Source organism: Xyrauchen texanus, chromosome 21 (genome assembly GCF_025860055.1).
Source record: "Xyrauchen texanus isolate HMW12.3.18 chromosome 21, RBS_HiC_50CHRs, whole genome shotgun sequence".
NCBI classification, from domain to species: domain Eukaryota; kingdom Metazoa; phylum Chordata; class Actinopteri; order Cypriniformes; family Catostomidae; genus Xyrauchen; species Xyrauchen texanus.
In genome coordinates this window covers 17,677,434-17,695,365 of record NC_068296.1, presented here as the reverse complement: position 1 = coordinate 17,695,365, position 17,932 = coordinate 17,677,434, and the positions used below count along the sequence as shown (strand labels likewise).

Here is a 17,932-nt window from a genome sequence, read left to right as displayed (position 1 = left end):
TGATAAGATTTTTTTTTTTCCTTCACCGGAAGTAACACAACCGGAAAAGAGTTGCCGCGTTTCCGCTAGCGAGCAGCAGTAGCGGCGCAACTTTTGGCAACAAAATCTAAATTCTGCCATTGTTTTGTTAGACTGTTTATATATACATTTAGTTTAGAGTCAAAATGTTATCTTTAGACTTCCTCGATGATGTCCGGCGAATGAATAAGCGCCAGGTGTGTATTTATTTTATTGATTGATTTTTATTTAGCTAGCTCGCTCGATGCTTCTTTTTCATTGCTTTCTGTAACTACACGTCATCCTGAACGACTGACAGCTGCAATAACGTTCTTACACATTTATTACTGCTCTTTACTAAGGATAGTAAGAATACAATATGAGTTGAATTGCTTTGCATATGGTGCAGTTATTGTGCAGTCAGAGAGAATAAAACAAAAGGCTGACTTTATTTTCTTTTTAAACAGCTGCTATTCACATTACTGTTTAATTTATACACCACAATGCTTTTAACTTAATTTAAGCCATTGGTTCTCAATCAGTGAGACGGAACCGGCTAGCACACTTCCAAGGGGGCCTCAGGTTGACTTAAAATGTATTTAAAATAAGAAATATAAAAATTATTCCGTTTAATTACAATGCTTAAAAATACTTTTAAGATGTATGCCTATAAATTATAAACAGACTCTTTATGAAACTTCTAGAATCAAAAAATGATCCACGATTCATTATTTTAATCAGACACAGACAGTGGGGGGACTTGTCAAAAAGGTTGAGAACCACTGGTTTAAGCCACTGCACAGCCAGAGAGCTTAAATCTGCACCAGTCATCCCTATATTTAGTAACAGTCTATACCTTCATTAGGTGTGTAAGAATGAGCAAATGCGAAGTAGAAAAAGGGGTGAAAGACATGAAACCAATTGCTGCTGTTTTTAAGCATTATTTCTGGTGCTTTTCAGCTTTATTATCAGGTGCTGAATTTTGGAATGATTGTATCTTCAGCCTTGATGATTTGGAAAGGCTTGATGGTTGTAACTGGAAGTGAGAGCCCAATCGTTGTTGTTCTCAGGTAAGGCAACTAGAATGTCTGCTCATCACTCTCAATCTCTGTTGATGGACACCATGTTCATATGTTTTGTTGCATACTGTTGTTACTGTTTATGTCATATTTTCATTTTCCTGCATTGTTGTAGAGAACTGTGTGACTAAGATATATAGGCTTTGTTGAACCTCCATTATTTAATTTGAAACCAAATTATTAGGGATGCACCAATGTATCGGCTGCCCATATCGCCCAATTATTGACTAAACTAAGCATGAACACGCTGATATGAAAAACATATGGTTTGTTTATATTATATATATTATATGTTATATATTAATTGGTAACACACCAATTTCATATCAATCATCATGTTATCATATTTATTTATTTTTTATCTTGTACTTTTCTTTCACTGTGGCTTTCTTTAAACATGTTGGTCTTTCATGTGTTCAACAGATCCAACGTTCAATGGAAATTATTTATTGTAAGAACAGTGAAAAGGCTTTTGTACCTATTTGTACTTTTTTTTTAAGCAATCCTTAGTAAAAAGTGATCTGATGATAAAATACGGTAAGTGGCAAGGTATCGTTTTCGGCCTATAGGTTTTTGTTCAAATCAGTATCAGCCAAAAATGTTCATGAAGGTGCATCCTTACAAATTTTAAGTGTCTTTTTCTAAATCATGTTTTCTTAAAAGCCATGTTGTTTGATCAGAATATCAAGCCTAGTGGAAGATATGACGGTTGATTTATGATCATATTGAAGCAGATTTTAAAACACTGTTAATGTCTACATCAATTAATTTCAACTGTTAATGTCATTATTATAATTTTTTTTAGTGGAAGCATGGAACCTGCATTTCACAGAGGAGACCTCCTCTTCCTCACAAATCGTGTTGAAGACCCAATCAGAGTGGGAGAAATCGTTGTGTTCAGGATTGAGGGAAGAGAAATTCCCATTGTACACAGAGTCCTAAAAATTCACGAGAAGTGAGTAAGATCATCGATTCAGTGCACATGATTTCTTGGGTGAGAGAGTGATTTCGGAATGCATTTTGTTCTAAAGAAAAATGATAATCAAATCCCCACGATCCTGGTTTTATACACATCATGGGAATTTAAGATTGTCTGGGAGGGCGCAGTATGTACCAAGCTATAATAGTAATTCAAGTTGTAGTGTTAGTTATTGTCTGAAAATACTGAGAGCTTTGTTCATTTCAGTAACCATAACGCCTGTTGATTTCAGAGAAAATGGTGACATCAAGTTCCTAACGAAAGGTGACAATAATGCTGTGGATGACAGGGGCCTTTACAAGCAGGGCCAGCACTGGCTGGAGAAGAAAGATGTGGTTGGCAGAGCAAGAGGGTAAACACAAAAACTGTGGCTTAGACTTTCTGTGAATTAATCAACACCTGGAGCGCTTTCCATATCAGTAATCTCAATGTAATATCAATGGTAGTAGAAGCAACAAACAAATCTCAACCTAGTATTTAAAGATAGAACTTTGATCGTTTCTGTTTGTTCCATGCCATACTCTGATCACGCTTCCTCTGTGGCAGGTTTGTGCCTTACATTGGAATTGTCACAATTTTGATGAATGACTACCCCAAATTTAAGGTATGCTATCTGTTAATGTCAATGTAAGTAATTATGTTTATTTGGTGAAAAGTTGTAGCATTGCTCTAACACCTTGTTTTCCTTGACAGTATGCTGTACTGTGCTTGCTTGGACTGTTTGTGTTGGTTCATAGAGAGTGAAGACAGAGTCAGTGAAGCCATGGAACACATCCTTCTGGTTACCAGTTTCTATTGTGTTTTTTTGTCAAAATCCTGTACTTGCTCTTAGAGACAAAGGTCAAGTTAGCTTTTTCTATGTCCAATAACAGCGCAAACTTGAGGTACACAAAAAAATTACTGGAAGCATTTGGAATTGTTTTTGTTTTTTTTCATGTCATACCAAATTACATTTTTGTTTGATCTGACTTTACTCATAGATGTACTTGCACCATATGGTGAAAACTGTCTAACTTCTTTCTTCAAGGTTAAATTTTGTATGGAATAAAAATGTTGAGCCGAATTTGAAAGTGTGCTCTTTTATAAGTCGTATATGGGGCCTGAAGTGATTAAGTTTATTTACCACAAAAATGTATTTCGACTTGTCCCTCCTTTTCTTTAAAAAAAAAAAAAAGAAAAATCTGGCTTACTGTGAGGCACTTACAATGGAAGTGAATGGGACCATGAGTAAACATAAAAATACTCAACATATCGGGGGCATGGTTAGCTCAGTGAGTATTGATGCTGATTACGACCCCTGGAGTCGCGAGTTTGAATCCAAGGTGTGCTGAGTGACTCCAGCCAGGTCTCCTAAACAACCAAATTGACCCAGTCAAGGGAGGGTAGAGTCACATGGGGTAACCTCCTCATGGTCGTGATTAGGGGTTCTCACTCAAAGTGGTGCGTGGTAAGTTGTGTGTGGATTGCGGAGAATAGCACATGCCTCCTGTGCTGTGAGTCTCCACATTGTCATGCTCAACAAGCCACATGATGAGATGCATGGATTGACGGTCTCAGAAGCAGAGGCAACTGAGACTTGTCCTCCACCACTCGGATTGAGGTGAGTAACTGTGCCACCATAAGGACCTACTAAGTAGTGTGAATTGGGCATTCCAAATTGAGAGAAAAGGTTATAAAATAAAAAATACTCACCGTTTCAAAAGTATAGCCACAAGAGATTGATTTCCGTGTGATAAAATCGCTCGCTAATCTTTTCTGTATAAAGCCATATCCAATTTTACAACTTTGTTGCATGATGACGTAAAGCCATGAACCTACAAAAACGGATTTCAACAACTTTACAGCTTTTTTTTTAAACAGATATAAGTTTTAACAGAATAATTAATGTAAGTGCTTTTATAAAATTATAAGCTTCACATTTCTGCATTTAAACCATCAAAAAATTGTCTCCATTCACTTTCATTGTAAGTGCCTCACCGAAAAACCTTGATTTTGCTTTTTTAAAGAAATGGAGGTACGAGTCAAAATTCACTCTTGTAATCAACATTACACCACAAATGCTGTCGATTGAGCTTAATTTATATTGAGCCCGAAATATTCCTTTAATTAGAACTGACTGTAGAAGATAAATTAAATCTTTATACTGCAAGCAGCATCATATCATAATAATTTTAGTTGCACATGAAAGGTGATTTTCACTCTTCCAAATACAAATGAATGAGCAACATGGAGGCTTATAAGATGCATGTGTACCTTTTAAATAATTTACATGTATTTCAAGTACAATGCAGAGAAGTATATTATTTAATATTAACAAGCCAAGTGGTCAGATGGAGTTCCTCAGAATCATTCTGCTACTGTTAGGAGGAATGCTTGCCTAAAAACTTATTTTTCTATTCTGTTAATTCTATCTATCATATAGGGCCATAAAGAGTGAAATTACTCAGGGTCAGAACCAATTTTAAAGACTTGCATCCATGGTGTGTAATTCAAACATGGATAAATAACTTCTACCTTCCAGTTGAGGCTGAGTCAGTGTGTATTAAATGATCTCATTCAAATAATAAACATGTGTTGTCGTTATGTGAGACTCGTAGTGACGGATTAATTGACAGCTGCTGTCAGACTCTATGTTATTATTATTCCTCACACGGTCGCAAGACGACATGTACATGAATCTGGCGTGGTGAGCTGGAACCTGATTACGTCAGCTGTCACCGCTTACGTCACGAAGTACCGCAACAGCCAATAGGAAAATTCAACTGCAGTAGCCACCATTCAACCTGAAGAGGGCAGCACTCAGACGTTTTTACACCACATATTGTAGAATTAAAACACTTTATACACAAATGTCAAAAGAAATTACTTGAATCAATGACCAGTACTAATAAAGCCCCATGCTTACAGATCATTAACTACAAAAAGTTGGTTTAAGGTTTAGTTACCCTTTAAGCACATCAGTATATCCATGTGGGAATCTCTAGGTGACAGGTGGCTACTGTATATTGAATCTACTAGATTCAGAGATTCAGTGGGTTCATCATGGGGAAACCCAGAGGATTTGAGGGAGCTGATCACTCAGGACTGGAGCTGCTGAAAGTCGCTCTACAGGCTGAACTTGAAGATCCAAAAGGGACGCAAGATTTGTATAATCAGGTAATTAGATCTATTTATAGAATAAAAAATAAATACACATAATTGGTAAATAACATCATTTTTATAATATGTAAAGCAATCATATCAACACAAAATATACTTAAAAGAAACGTAAAATGACATTGTTTCATCCATCATTTGTTTTTTATTAATATTTTTCAGGAAACGGAGTTCATGATAAAGCTTTTGAAAAACTACATAGAACGTAGAACCTGGTAGTGCGTGACAATGCCAGTCACAGTGAACATGGTAATAAAATGTTCATTTGATCAAGCTTGCGAGTCTCGGTTTAGTGTTACCTTTTACAAGAGCCTTAATATTATGTCAAATGTTGAAACTGATTTGAGTAACTGCTGTAAATTCTGTTTTGATTGGATAGTTGAAACAAAGATCTTGTTGATTGATTGATTGATTGATTGAAGGAATGAGTGAACGAATGCATGAGAAAGAATGTTAAAAAAAAATCTTACATTTAAAAAATAAATGTATGTGGAAGAGCAAATAAGTCTAATTATAATCACTCATCAATGTCAGAAAAAAGTTACTGATCTATTCTATCTAAACTTGCATTTTAATAAATTTTTCCCCAAGTAGAGCAGCCATGACTAAGCAGACATCTCTTAGAATCTAGCAAAACAACATTGGAAGAATCACACTCTAATTATGGTAAAAATCTCCCACTGAGAGTAGCTTATCCTCCTCTTGGGTTTGCTCAAAGTTTTCCCTGATTCATGCTAAGAGTAGGCCGAGTACAGTTGTAACACTTTTTGCAATACTGCACAAATAGAGCAGAATAAACATGCCATTTTTTCCACATCTGACACCTTTATCTGTCTACTAACAAAATAAATGCCAAAAACCTGCATATGTTGTTCCTATTTTCTACAATTTTGTGTTTAAGGCATGGAACGCTTTTGTTGCAATTGTCTCCATACCAGTTACAGTTGTAACAGTACACTAGAACAATTGTAATGTGGGATAGTGAAATATTCTGACACATTTTATTCTGTTATTGTTTTCAAATATTTCTAATTCAGCATGCATATGTAAAATTTCTAACATATTAGCTAGAAATACTCTCTAGGTTTTCCTCACCCTGATACGAGGCGTCCTGCGACATGCCCACACATGCAAACAAACCAAAATCCTCATTTACAATCCTATTTTGGACTATATCTACTTTACAAAATAATTTACATTGCATAATTCAATCTATAATCTAGCTATCTTCGTTCATTTATTTTGCTTACTAATCTAAGCTTTCTGATTGAATAAAGCTAATAAAACTCTAGAAGGAGCATTTGCGACCATGTTTCTTACAGCATGGGTCCATGTTGTAACACAGTTTTCCATTTGTCCCCCGCTTGATCACCTTGCATGTTTGTCTGATTTTCACCATGACCTTACATCTTAGGATGTCCCAAAATACATTGATTGAAGATAGTCAAATCAATAAATACAACAAGCAAAGTTTCATTTCATGGTCATTCCGAAGTAATGTTTTATTCAATAAAACAAGAATAAGAAAATGATTACCCCAAAACTGATTTTCTCTAATAATTTCTCATCAATGTGGACTATGTTCTTCAAATTTTCCACACAGAGAAAGTATGCTAATTTGTTCAAACTTGTATTAAAAGTGAAATATTCACAGTGCTTCAACTGACCTTCTATTCCAACTGTACTCGGTCTACTCTTACATAAACAAATGGTAAGTGCGGTGTTGTAGAGACCTTAAGGTAAGAGTAGGAAAAGTTAATTATTCTGTGCTAAGGAGAAGAATACTTTTATGGACATAAACGCTTCTGTGAAACGCTTGTTAAGTGATTGTGGACTGGAGGCTGATGTGATTTCACCGATGTCAGCTCTTTATCCACCTCATTGCATCAATCAATAGAGCTGTGTGATGTTTTTTGATTGACCTGTAGAGGGCAGAATATACTACCCATGTCTGCAAAACAACACAAAAACGAGGAAGAAAATTCCCTCATGTATCGTTTTAGAAAAGTATGAATCTCCGAAGGAGTTTTAAAATACTGAATTTCCTCATGTCATCAAGAGCTTTGTACTAAAATGCCTTTAGTTATTATCTGTGGGTACCCGTGCAGTGGTAAAACCCAACGAGCTCATGATCTGAGAGATTACTTCACGCAAAATACTGAAAGAAAGGTTCATCTTGTCGGAGAGGAAGCTCAAGGAATTGATAAGAACTCTGTGTATGCAGGTGAGAGGCCTCTGGAAGTCAATTGAACATCGACTATTAAAAGTCATGCTTAGTATTGCCATATGTGTAAGAATTGCTATGTTGAGTGAGGCCTAGGGACCATCATCCAGTGATCACTACATACGCAGGTCTGTTAAATGAATAGTTACCCATAAATGAAAATTCTTTCATTATTTTCTCATCCTCATGCTATCCCAGCTGTGTGTGACTTTCTTTCTTGTGCAGAACACAATTGAAGATTTTTTTAAAAGAAAATTTCGTCTTTGTAGGTCCATACAGTGCAAGTGAATGTTTGTCACAATATTGAAGCTCCACAAAACACATTAAGACAGCATAAAAGTAATCCATACGACTCCAGTGTTTAAATGCATTCCTTCAGAAGCAATATGATAATGAAAAACAGATACATATTTAAGTCCTTGTTTACAATTAACCTCCACTTTAACATTCTTTTGTTTTTGGCGATTGTTTTGTGCATATTGCCACCTACTGGGCAGGGAGGAGAATTTATTGTAAAAAAGGATGGACCTACAAAGCTTAGATATTCTTCACAAAAATCTTTGTTGATGTCCAGCAGAAGAAAGTCGTACACATCTGGGATGGCATGGGGCATTTTCATTTTGGGGTGAACTGTCCCTTTTAACCTTTTTAACCTTTGGTCAGTGTACTTACATTATAATTGTAATGGGAAATGAGATCAAATTTAACATAAAAAAAATTGATCAATAAAACAGACTTCAAATCCTGTTTGCTTGATCTGAATCTTACTGGGTAAGTTATGAGATTTGTTTGAATACAGACTCGCAGAAAGAGAAGGACCTGAGAGGAGCACTGCGAGCTGAAGTGGAGAGGTGATTCTTGATCTGTCTCATACTCCTGTTTTCCTATAAAGATGCTTGTTTTGAAGTCTGACTCAAACATAAATACTTTATTTATTTACATTTAAAACACGTGTCATGTGTCCTTTTTCAAGTGATGGATTCAAAGAAAATACAAACAAAATTAATTAGTATTGATTCATAACTTATCACAAAGACAAAAACAATATATATATATATATATATATATATATATATATATATATATATATATATATATATATATATATATATACCCCAAAAACATGGGTGGTGTCTACATCTTCTGAATGGCATCACCAGCAGGTGGGTGTGTCCTTAAGACCAAGCCTATACAATTTAGATGGGGTCCAATAAAATCTGTGCAATCTTAAATTGCATAAGGCGCACCCTTGCAACTCTAGATGCAGACTTTTTTTTTTTTTAGAATCCTAACCCACTCTCCCTCCAATAATCATAATCCCATAATCTTTTGAGAGAATTTAAAGCTCTGTCCCCCAGACTCTGAATTAGCAGGGAGTAATACATTGATGCCTCGTGACCTTTCCCAAAAGCAGTAATCGCCACTCCCAGAGTATCTGCCACTCTAGGGGGATGCACGCTACTCCCAAAAACAGCGCAGAGCAGGTGGCGCACCTGTAAATACTTATATAATTGAGATCTGGGAATCCCAAAATGTTGAACCATATTTTCAAAGGATCTCAACACTCTCATATAAGTCACCGAGTGTATTAACCTTCCTCTCAATCCAATCTGACCAGCAGAATGGGGACATAGTTTTGGGTTCAGCCATATGCTCAAGGCTACATTTAAATAAATATCCAAGTTAAACACTCTAGATACTTTTGTTCATACCGAGTGTAAATGTAAGATAATGGGGTGTAACTTTACTTCTCCGATTAGTTTGATAGAAAGGCTTTGCAATGGTGAAATTGGGGCAAGAACTTCCTGTTCAATACAAAATCAGGGAGGGGCTCTCTCAGGTGGAAACGATCAATGAGCCAAATGTCTGAGACCGAATGCATAATAATAAAACAAAATCTTGGTTAGACCCAACCCACCTTTGTCAGTCAGCATCTGCAACTTATAGAAATGTAACACTTACCATTCCAAATGAAGCACTTTGTTATGCTGTCAAATTTCTTAAAATAAGAGAGGGGGACATCTACAGGGAGAGATTGTAACAGGTAACATTTTGGAATAAAATTCATTTTAATAACATTAACCTTCCCAGTCATAGATAAATGTTATGAAGCCCACCTGCCCACATCGCTCAAACCTTTTTATTAAAGGGATCAAAATTAACTCTAACTAAATCATACAAAGTTGCTGGAAATAAAATGGCCAAATACTTATTGCCCTGCTTGGGACACTGGAAGGCTATTAATGGACAGTACGCTGTCAGAGCCAAAGCTTTATATTTAGACTAAATGACTTTGTATCCTGAGAACTTGGAAAAGGAATGAATGATTCTATGGAGACAAGGCATAGATCTTGTGGGGTCAGAGACAAATAATTAAATATCATCTGCGTATAGCAGAAGCTGATATGCCACACCTCCAGCCATCACCCATGAAAAATCCAGAAAAATTATTTTATATGTGTGGTAGAAACACAGATACTGAATTGCAGACACATAAAGAATTGTGATAAGTCCAGCTGGGATTAATTATACACCAACAATAATATTTATACTTTTATTTAATAATAAATGTATATTTATAATTATACACTTAGATTCTCTATAGTTCAGACTCTGAACTATAGTTCTCTGAGCTGCACAGGATTTCACTTTGTCCTTTTCCATCTTTGTATTTAGGAAAGTCAATAAAGATGACATTGTGATTCTTGATTCCTTGAATTACATTAAAGGTAAATTAAACTTTTGGCTTGTGTAAAAATTAAAGGGATAATTCACTCAAAAAAATACAAAAATCTGTCATTTACTTTTGTTGTTGATTTGTTGTTTCAACCCTGCATAACTTTCGTTCTTCCGTGAAATACAAAAGGAGATGTTAGACAGAATGACAATGCCTCAGCCCCCATTCATATTCATTGTATTGGGTAAAAATATGCAACGAAAGGTAACTAAAAACTAACATACTGCCTTACATCTCCTTCTGAGTTCCACAGAAGAAAGAAAGTAATGTAGGTTTGGAACGACATGCGGGTGAGTAAATGATGACACATTTTTCATTTTTTGTGAACTATCTATTTAATACATTTATGTAATTGCTTTTAAAACCCAATGATATGAGAACATGCAGGGTTGATTGTGATGTATTATGTCATTCATTTGGCTTTAGAGAATGAATTGAATGACCAAAGGTTATGAATTGATTTGTGGAACAGTAAAACACGCTTCTTAATGTCTTATTTGGAGTGACATTCAGGCTTCAGTTCTGCTTGTGCTGTCAAACAAGTATAATAGCAGAACTCAGTCTCAACATCTGTTGTTGCCCAAGACACTTAACTAGATGCCTGATATAAGATTTAGGATTGTTTTTCATTTCCAGGCTACAGATATGAGCTGTTTTGCCTCATCAAACATACACAGACACCCCATTGTTTGGTATGTAAACTCTTGAAACTTATTTCAAACTGCTTGTATAACTAACTATACTCTTTTAAGAACTAACTAACTAACTAACTAGGGGTTTTATAACTGCTACAGGTGTACTGTTTGACGTCAGCTGATGTGAGCTCAGAATGGAATAAAGGTAGAGAGGTTGATTCTCAGTACACTCAGGAAATGTAAGCATTTGTATTTTTTAGCTCTTTTGTAAGAGATATATTTTTTCAGAAGATGAATATAGCGGTTACAGTCACTGAATTAAAATCTCTATTATCATTTCTGATCTTTTAAACAAAAGTCTTGATGGTCTTGTACTGAGATTTGAAGCACCTGATTCAAGGAACAGATGGGATAGTCCACTCTTTACTATTCAGAAAGAGGACACGCTTCCATATGAAGCCATCTGTGATGCACTTTTCAAAAGAAAAGCACCACCACCTAATCAGTCCACGCTAAGTGTAAGAACACTAGTCCTATTTATGAATTAAAATTTAGCTGCATTAATTACTTTTGATTGCAGTTGATAGAATATCAGAACATTGTTTTTCGGTTTTGTTCCACAGCAACCGCTCTCGTCCACCAACCTTCTGTACGAGTTGGACAAAGTTACTCAAGATGTCCTAATGGTAAAAATAATTTTATGTAAAAAATAATCATCTCCTTCAGGTATTGCATTCAGATTCATGCCTTTATGTTTCTTTGCCTACAAGTGAGATTCTATAGATGGCATTTGCAAAGCAAAACAGTATCAATTGTATGTGCCATCTTATGGCTTGTTTTATGTCGCAGGCTGTTCTTGACTCACAGAAGACCTGCGTCCCCGGGGATCTCATTTCCATTCCTGGAGCTAAAGAAAAGATATCCTTTTTCCGCTAAAGGTTTTTTCTTGCCTTGTTGTGCTCTTAATTGTACTTTGATTCTTAGAAAGAAATGTCATGTTGTGGTGCTTTGTTGTGCCACCAGACATCACGGCTCTGATATTTCTCATATATTTCTGTCGAAACATAAATGTCCTGACATAAGTGTTAAAAAAGATTACAACAGAAAAGTAAGGTCAAGTGTGGAATTTTAATAACCTCAAATTAAATTTTGTATACTATGTTGATTCTAATTGAATTGGTGTTAAAGTAATAGACATAAATACACACACACATCAAAGTGTGTTATTTCTTTTTGATGCAATTGCAGTTCAATGACCGCTCGATAACAGTTTTAGCTTTCAGACAGTAGATAGAGGGAAGTGACCGGTGGCCCTTTTGAAATAATACATGATTTAAAAGGGATATTCCTAGAAAGTAATTTATAGATATTCTTTATTCTCTTTATACTTGATGTCTTCAAGGTCTCTAGGATGGGTATATGCCAAATAACCTTGCATGACTGATGATCAAGATGAAACCATATAATGTCATGTACGATATTGTCACAGCTTAATTTTCTTAACCTCTTTAATACATCAAACTCACAAGAAGTCTTAACATGGTGGAGTTGAGGAAACTCAGACGCCAGTTCATCAGTTATACCAAGATGCATCCAACAGAGAACATTGGACAGATTGCCAACATGTTTGTGCAGTATCTTAATAAGAGTATGCACTAACAACAGTTCTTACCATTGCATTCTTTTTCATTGTTATTATTGTTTAGGTCATATTTATTGTTTTCAATGTGCATTTTAACAGTGTATAACTTTTGAGTGCAATAAAATGTGAAATCGGTGTTTGTCTTTGTATATGCATTATTCATACAAATTATTAAAAGGGTAAGGTAAAAAGAAACCAGACTGTTTCAGAACAATAATATTCTATTGCTATTAATTACTATTCTATCACATATTTGATTGAGCAAAAGCTTTTCATTCAAGATGCCTCAAATAATAATTATATATATATATAAAAAAAAATTATATTAACAACTCAACCAGCACATTTGGTTGGCTTTCGACCACAGTTTACTGTGGGGACAGTGAAAGATAGGACTGGAAGTGATGGGGACGAAAAAAATCAGGAAATGTCAGATTCTATAGCTGAATGTGTCATTGCGTGCTAAACACTTGGCCAACATTTAGCTCAAAAATGATATAGTTAAATTGACTGTATTTTGTCTGAATCGGAAATCATGTTCCTTTTTTTGTTTTTACCTCCATCATTCAGGAAAAATACTGGAAAAGCTTCAACTTCTAGATAATGTTTGTATCTTGAGTTGTATTTAATGAACCTAAAAATGAGTACAATGGTTTGTTTGAAGTCATCAACACATACATCCAGACGTTTTCTCACTCCAGATCTGGGCAGACTAATGAAAAGAACCATTAAACTCATCAAGACGCTGACTTTTAATGTTTTTCACGCAAGCCATTTGTTTATGCCTCAGGACAAATGGAAACATTTAGAGTGCTTTATTGACTCTTATATTAGTAATTTCACTGGGCTAAATCAGGTTAAGCTATTTATGTGTGAAATTATAATGTGGTAAATATGATCTGAATACATGCACATTGATACTTCTCTCATGACCTCTTGCTCTGTTGCATGGTGAAAATAGCAACACGTTAAATGGTTTGGCTAAATGTTGGTAGTTTTATAAAAGCTGTCTATGTGACGCTATACAGTAGCCTAATGCACACTACCTACTACACGACTCCATATTTAAGATTTGGCATTCAAAATTGGCTTAATAATAAAATTGTTTCACTCCTGTTAAGGTTCTTCAACTATGTTACTTCTTATAGCATATGTTCTCTTGCATTGTATACTGTTGAATTCTGAGATGTACAACACGCCCTCCCATTCTGATAGGCCTAGACTACTATTTTAAATTCAAGAAGCATATTATTGATTACTAAAATACAAAATCTCACAATTACATTCCTTTGCATATTTAGAAAGTTTTGTGTGTTCTTTATCTAGAAGTTAAGATCTAGATGTAGAATGCTCCTTGTCACCAGGAAACACAGAACTTTTCCCTAACGTTAGCGTGTGCCTCACTGGCTCCATTAGGTTATATTTTGGGAACCAATCTGTAATGTTTGGCACAAAAAAAAGAAACGTCCTCTCACTCTCAACTGCTTTTATTTTCAGCAAACTTAACATGTGTAAATATTTGTATGAACATAAAAAGATTCAACAACTAAGACATGTGACTAACAGAAATGGAATAATGGGGTCAAAATCAAAAGTAACAGTCAGTATCTGGAGTGGTAACCAGCTGCATTAAGTACTCCAGTTCATCTCCTCATGGACTGCACCAGATTTGCCAGTTCTTGCTGTGAGTGGTTACAACACTCTTCCATCAAGGCACTTGCAAGTTCCCGGATATTTCTGTGGGGAATGGCCCTAGCCCTCACCCTCCGATCCAACAGGTCCCAGACATGCTTGATGGGATTGAGATCCGGGCTCTTCGCTGGCCATGGACATTCCTGTCTTGCAGGAAATCACACACAGAACTATCAGTATGGCTGGTGGTATTGTCGTGTTGGAGGGTCATGTCAGGATGAGCCTGCAGGAAGGGTACTACATGAGGGAGAATGTCTTCCCTGTAATGCACAGCGTTGATATTGCCTGCAATGACAACAAGCTCAGTCGATGATGCTGTGACACACAGCCCCAGACCATAACAGACCCTCCACCTCCAAATCGATACCACTCTAGAGTACAGGCCTTGGTGTAATGCTCATTCCTTCGATGATAAACACGAGTCTGACCATCACCCCTGATGACACATATCTGCGACTCATCAGTGAAGAGCCCTTTTTGCCAGTCCTGTCTGGTCCAGTGAAGGTGGGTTTGTGGCCATAGGCGACATTGTTGCCAGTGATGTCTGGTAAGGACCTGCCTTACAACAGGCCTACAAGCCCTCAGTCCAGCCTCTCTCAGCCTATTGTGGACAGTCTGAGAACTGATGGAGGGATTGTGCTTTCCTGGTGTAACTCGGGCAGTTGTTGTAGCCATCCTGTATCTGTCCCACAGGTGTGATATTCAGATATACCGATCCTGTGCAGGTGTTGTTACACGTGGTCTGCCACTGCGAGGACGATCAGCTGTCGTTCCTGTTTCCCTGTAGTGCTGTCTTAGGTGTCACACTTTAAGGACATTGCAATTTATTGCCCTAGCCACATCTGCAGTCCTCATGCCTAAGGCACATTCTCGTGAGCAGGGACCCTGGGCATCTTTCTATTGGTGTTTTTCAGAGTCAGTAGAAAGGTCTCTTTAGTGTCCTAATCTTTTATAACTGTGACCTTAATTGCCTACCATCTGTAAACTGTTAGTGTCTTAATGACTGTTTATCAGGTGCATGTTCATTAGTTGTTTATGGTTCATTGAACAAGCATGGAAAACATTGTTTAAACCCTTTATAATAAATATCTGGAAAGTTATTTGGATTTTAAAAAAAATTATCTTTAAAATACAGTATCCTGAATCTTTTTTTGCTGAGTTATATATATATATATATATATATTAGGGCTGTCAATCGATTACAAATTTTAATCGAATTAATTACATGTGTCCGATTTAATTAATCGCGAATAATCGCATATACAAATATTTGCTGAGAAAGCCCCTCATATAACAATAATTCAATATATAATGATTCTACATATTGATATCAATATATAATTATACATAGTATAATACTGTATAATAAAAAATATTCAGATAATTAAAATGCATTACATTCTTGTAGCAGAAGAGTTAATCATGATATTCTTCTCAACATGATTGTATAGAGCGGTTATATAAGTTACCATAGACTTCCCGTCTCTGTTGACCTCTCTCATCAACAAGGCATTTCTGTCCACAGAGCAGACCCTCACTGGATGTTTTTTTATGTTTGTTTGTTTGTTTTTTGCACCATTCTGAGTAAATTCTAGAGACTGTTGAGTGTGAAAACCCCAGGAGATCAGCAGTTACAGAAACACTCAAACCAGCCCACTTAGCACCAATAATCGTGCCACGGTCCAAATCATTGAGATTAAATATTTTCCCCATTCTGATGGTTGATGTGAACATTACTGAAGCTCCTGACCCGTATCTGCATGATTTTATGCACTGCAGCCACACAATTGGCTGATTAGATTATCACACAGATGATTGTTGGTGCCTACTGGTCTTGTTTGAGTATTTCTGTAACTGCTGATCTCCTGGGTTTTGTACACAACAGTCTCTAGAATTTATTCAGAATGGTGCCAAAAACAAAAATCATCCAATGAGGGGCAGGTCTGTGGATGGAAATGCCTTGTTGATGAGAGAGGTCAACAGAGAATGGGCAGACTGGATCGAACTGACAAAGTCTACTGTAAACACTCTGTACAATTGTGGGTTGGCGCTGTTTTGGTAACACCAGAGGAACCTACACAATATTAGGCAGGTGGTTTTATTGTTGTGGCTGATCTGTGTATGTATATACAGTGTAAATACACACACACACACACTGATGGCCAAAAGTTTGGAATAATGTACAGATTTTGCTGTTTTGGAATGAAATTAGTAAAGTAATTTAATTCACCAAAGTGGCATTCAACTGATCACAAAGTCTTGTCAGGACATTACTGATGTAAAAAAAAAAAAACAGCACCATCACCATTTGAAAAAAGTCCTTTTTGATCAAATCTAGACAGGCCCCATTTCCAGCAGCCATCACTCCAATACTCCTTAAGTAATCTTGCTAAATTGCTAATTTGATACAAGAAAATCACTTGCCATTATATCAAACACAGTTGAAAGCTATTTGGTTTGTTAAATTAAGCTTAACATTGTATTTGTGTTTGTTTTTGGGCTGCCACAGTTTGCAATAGACTGGCATGTCTTAAGGTCAACATTAGGTCAAAGAGTGTTTTGGATCTTAACCACATTGAGCTTTTGTGGGATCAGCTAGACTGTAAGGTGTGTGAGAAGTGCCCGAAAAGAGTCACATCTATGGCAAGTGCAACAGGAAGCGTGGAGTGAAATGTCAGAAATATCTGGAGAAACTGACAGCTAGTATTCCAAGGATCTGCAAAACTGTCATTGCTGCATGTGGAGGATTTTTTGACAAGAACTCTTTGAAGTAGTTTAAGAAGTTCTGAACATTTTTTCAAATTGTAATAGTAATTTTTCATGTTATTAATGTCCTGATTATACACTGATCAGTTGAATGTCAATTTGGTGAATAAAAGTGCCAACTTCTTTCCATAAGAGCAAAATCTGTACATTATTCCAAACATTTGGCCACCAGTGCATATATATATATATATACACTCACCTACTGTGTTTGACCCTCTTTTGGCTTCAGAACTGCCTTAATTCTACGTGGCATTGATTCAACAAGGTGCTGAAAGCATTCTTTAGAAATGCTGGCCAATATTGATAGGATAGCATCTTGCAGTTGATGGAGATTTGTGGGATGCACATCCAGGGCACGAAGCTCCCCTTCCACCACATCCAAAAGATGCTCTATTGGGTTGAGATCTGGTGACTGTGGGGGCCATTTTAGTACAGTGAACTCATTGTCATGTTCAAGAAACCAATTTGAAATGATTCGAGCTTTGTGACATGGTGCATTATCCTGCTGGAAGTAGCCATCAGAGGATGGATCCATGTTCTCATTCTGTTTATGCCAAATTCTGACTCTACCATCTGAATGTCTCAACAGAAATCGAGACTCATCAGACCAGGCAACATTTTTCCAGTCTTCAACTGTCCAATTTTGGTGAGCTCTTGCAAATTGTAGCCTCTTTTTCCTATTTGTAGTGGAGATGAGTGGTACCCGGTGGGGTCTTCTGCTGTTGTAGCCCATCCGCCTCAAGGTTGTGCGTGTTGTGGCTTCACAAATGCTTTGCTGCATACCTCGGTTGTAACGAGTGGTTATTTCAGTCAAAGTTGCTCTTCTATCAGCTTGAATCAGTCGGCCCATTCTCCTCTGACCTCTAGCATCAACAAGGCATTTTCAGCCCACAGGACTGCCGCATACTGGATGTTTTTCCTTTTCACACCATTCTTTGTAAACCCTAGAAATGGTTGTGCGTGAAAATCCCAGTAACTGAGCAGATTGTGAAATACTCAGACTGGCCCGTCTGGCACCAACGACC

General features: G+C 36.6%; 2 protein-coding genes across 2 annotated transcripts; both read left to right on the top strand.

The window, feature by feature from the left end:
- The first annotated feature begins 41 nt into the window (after positions 1–41).
- sec11a (SEC11 homolog A, signal peptidase complex subunit) lies at positions 42–3,113 on the top strand. The gene is made up of 6 exons (XM_052152612.1): positions 42–215; positions 958–1,067; positions 1,882–2,031; positions 2,288–2,407; positions 2,602–2,659; positions 2,749–3,113. The coding sequence occupies exons 1-6, from the start codon at positions 165–167 to the stop codon at positions 2,797–2,799; spliced, it is 540 nt and encodes a 179-aa protein (XP_052008572.1). The 5' UTR covers positions 42–164; the 3' UTR covers positions 2,800–3,113.
- Positions 3,114–7,182: 4,069 nt separating this feature from the next.
- Positions 7,183–12,579, top strand: kti12 (KTI12 chromatin associated homolog). The gene is made up of 8 exons (XM_052152692.1): positions 7,183–7,435; positions 8,235–8,286; positions 10,112–10,164; positions 10,809–10,864; positions 10,967–11,046; positions 11,166–11,325; positions 11,431–11,493; positions 11,657–12,579. The coding sequence occupies exons 1-8, from the start codon at positions 7,285–7,287 to the stop codon at positions 11,741–11,743; spliced, it is 702 nt and encodes a 233-aa protein (XP_052008652.1). The 5' UTR covers positions 7,183–7,284; the 3' UTR covers positions 11,744–12,579.
- Positions 12,580–17,932: the final 5,353 nt, after the last annotated feature.

Bases quoted from the DNA above. Each gene is read 5' to 3' on its own strand.
- sec11a (XM_052152612.1), top strand. From the start codon at position 165: ATGTTATCTTTAGACTTCCTCGATGATGTCCGGCGAATGAATAAGCGC. The intron at 2,408-2,601 runs GTAAACACAAAA...CCTCTGTGGCAG, and splicing joins GTGGTTGGCAGAGCAAGAGG to GTTTGTGCCTTACATTGGAA. The intron at 2,660-2,748 runs GTATGCTATCTG...TTTCCTTGACAG, and splicing joins ATGACTACCCCAAATTTAAG to TATGCTGTACTGTGCTTGCT.
- kti12 (XM_052152692.1), top strand. From the start codon at position 7,285: ATGCCTTTAGTTATTATCTGTGGGTACCCGTGCAGTGGTAAAACCCAA. The intron at 8,287-10,111 runs GTGATTCTTGAT...CTTTGTATTTAG, and splicing joins CTGCGAGCTGAAGTGGAGAG to GAAAGTCAATAAAGATGACA. The intron at 10,165-10,808 runs GTAAATTAAACT...TTTCATTTCCAG, and splicing joins TTCCTTGAATTACATTAAAG to GCTACAGATATGAGCTGTTT.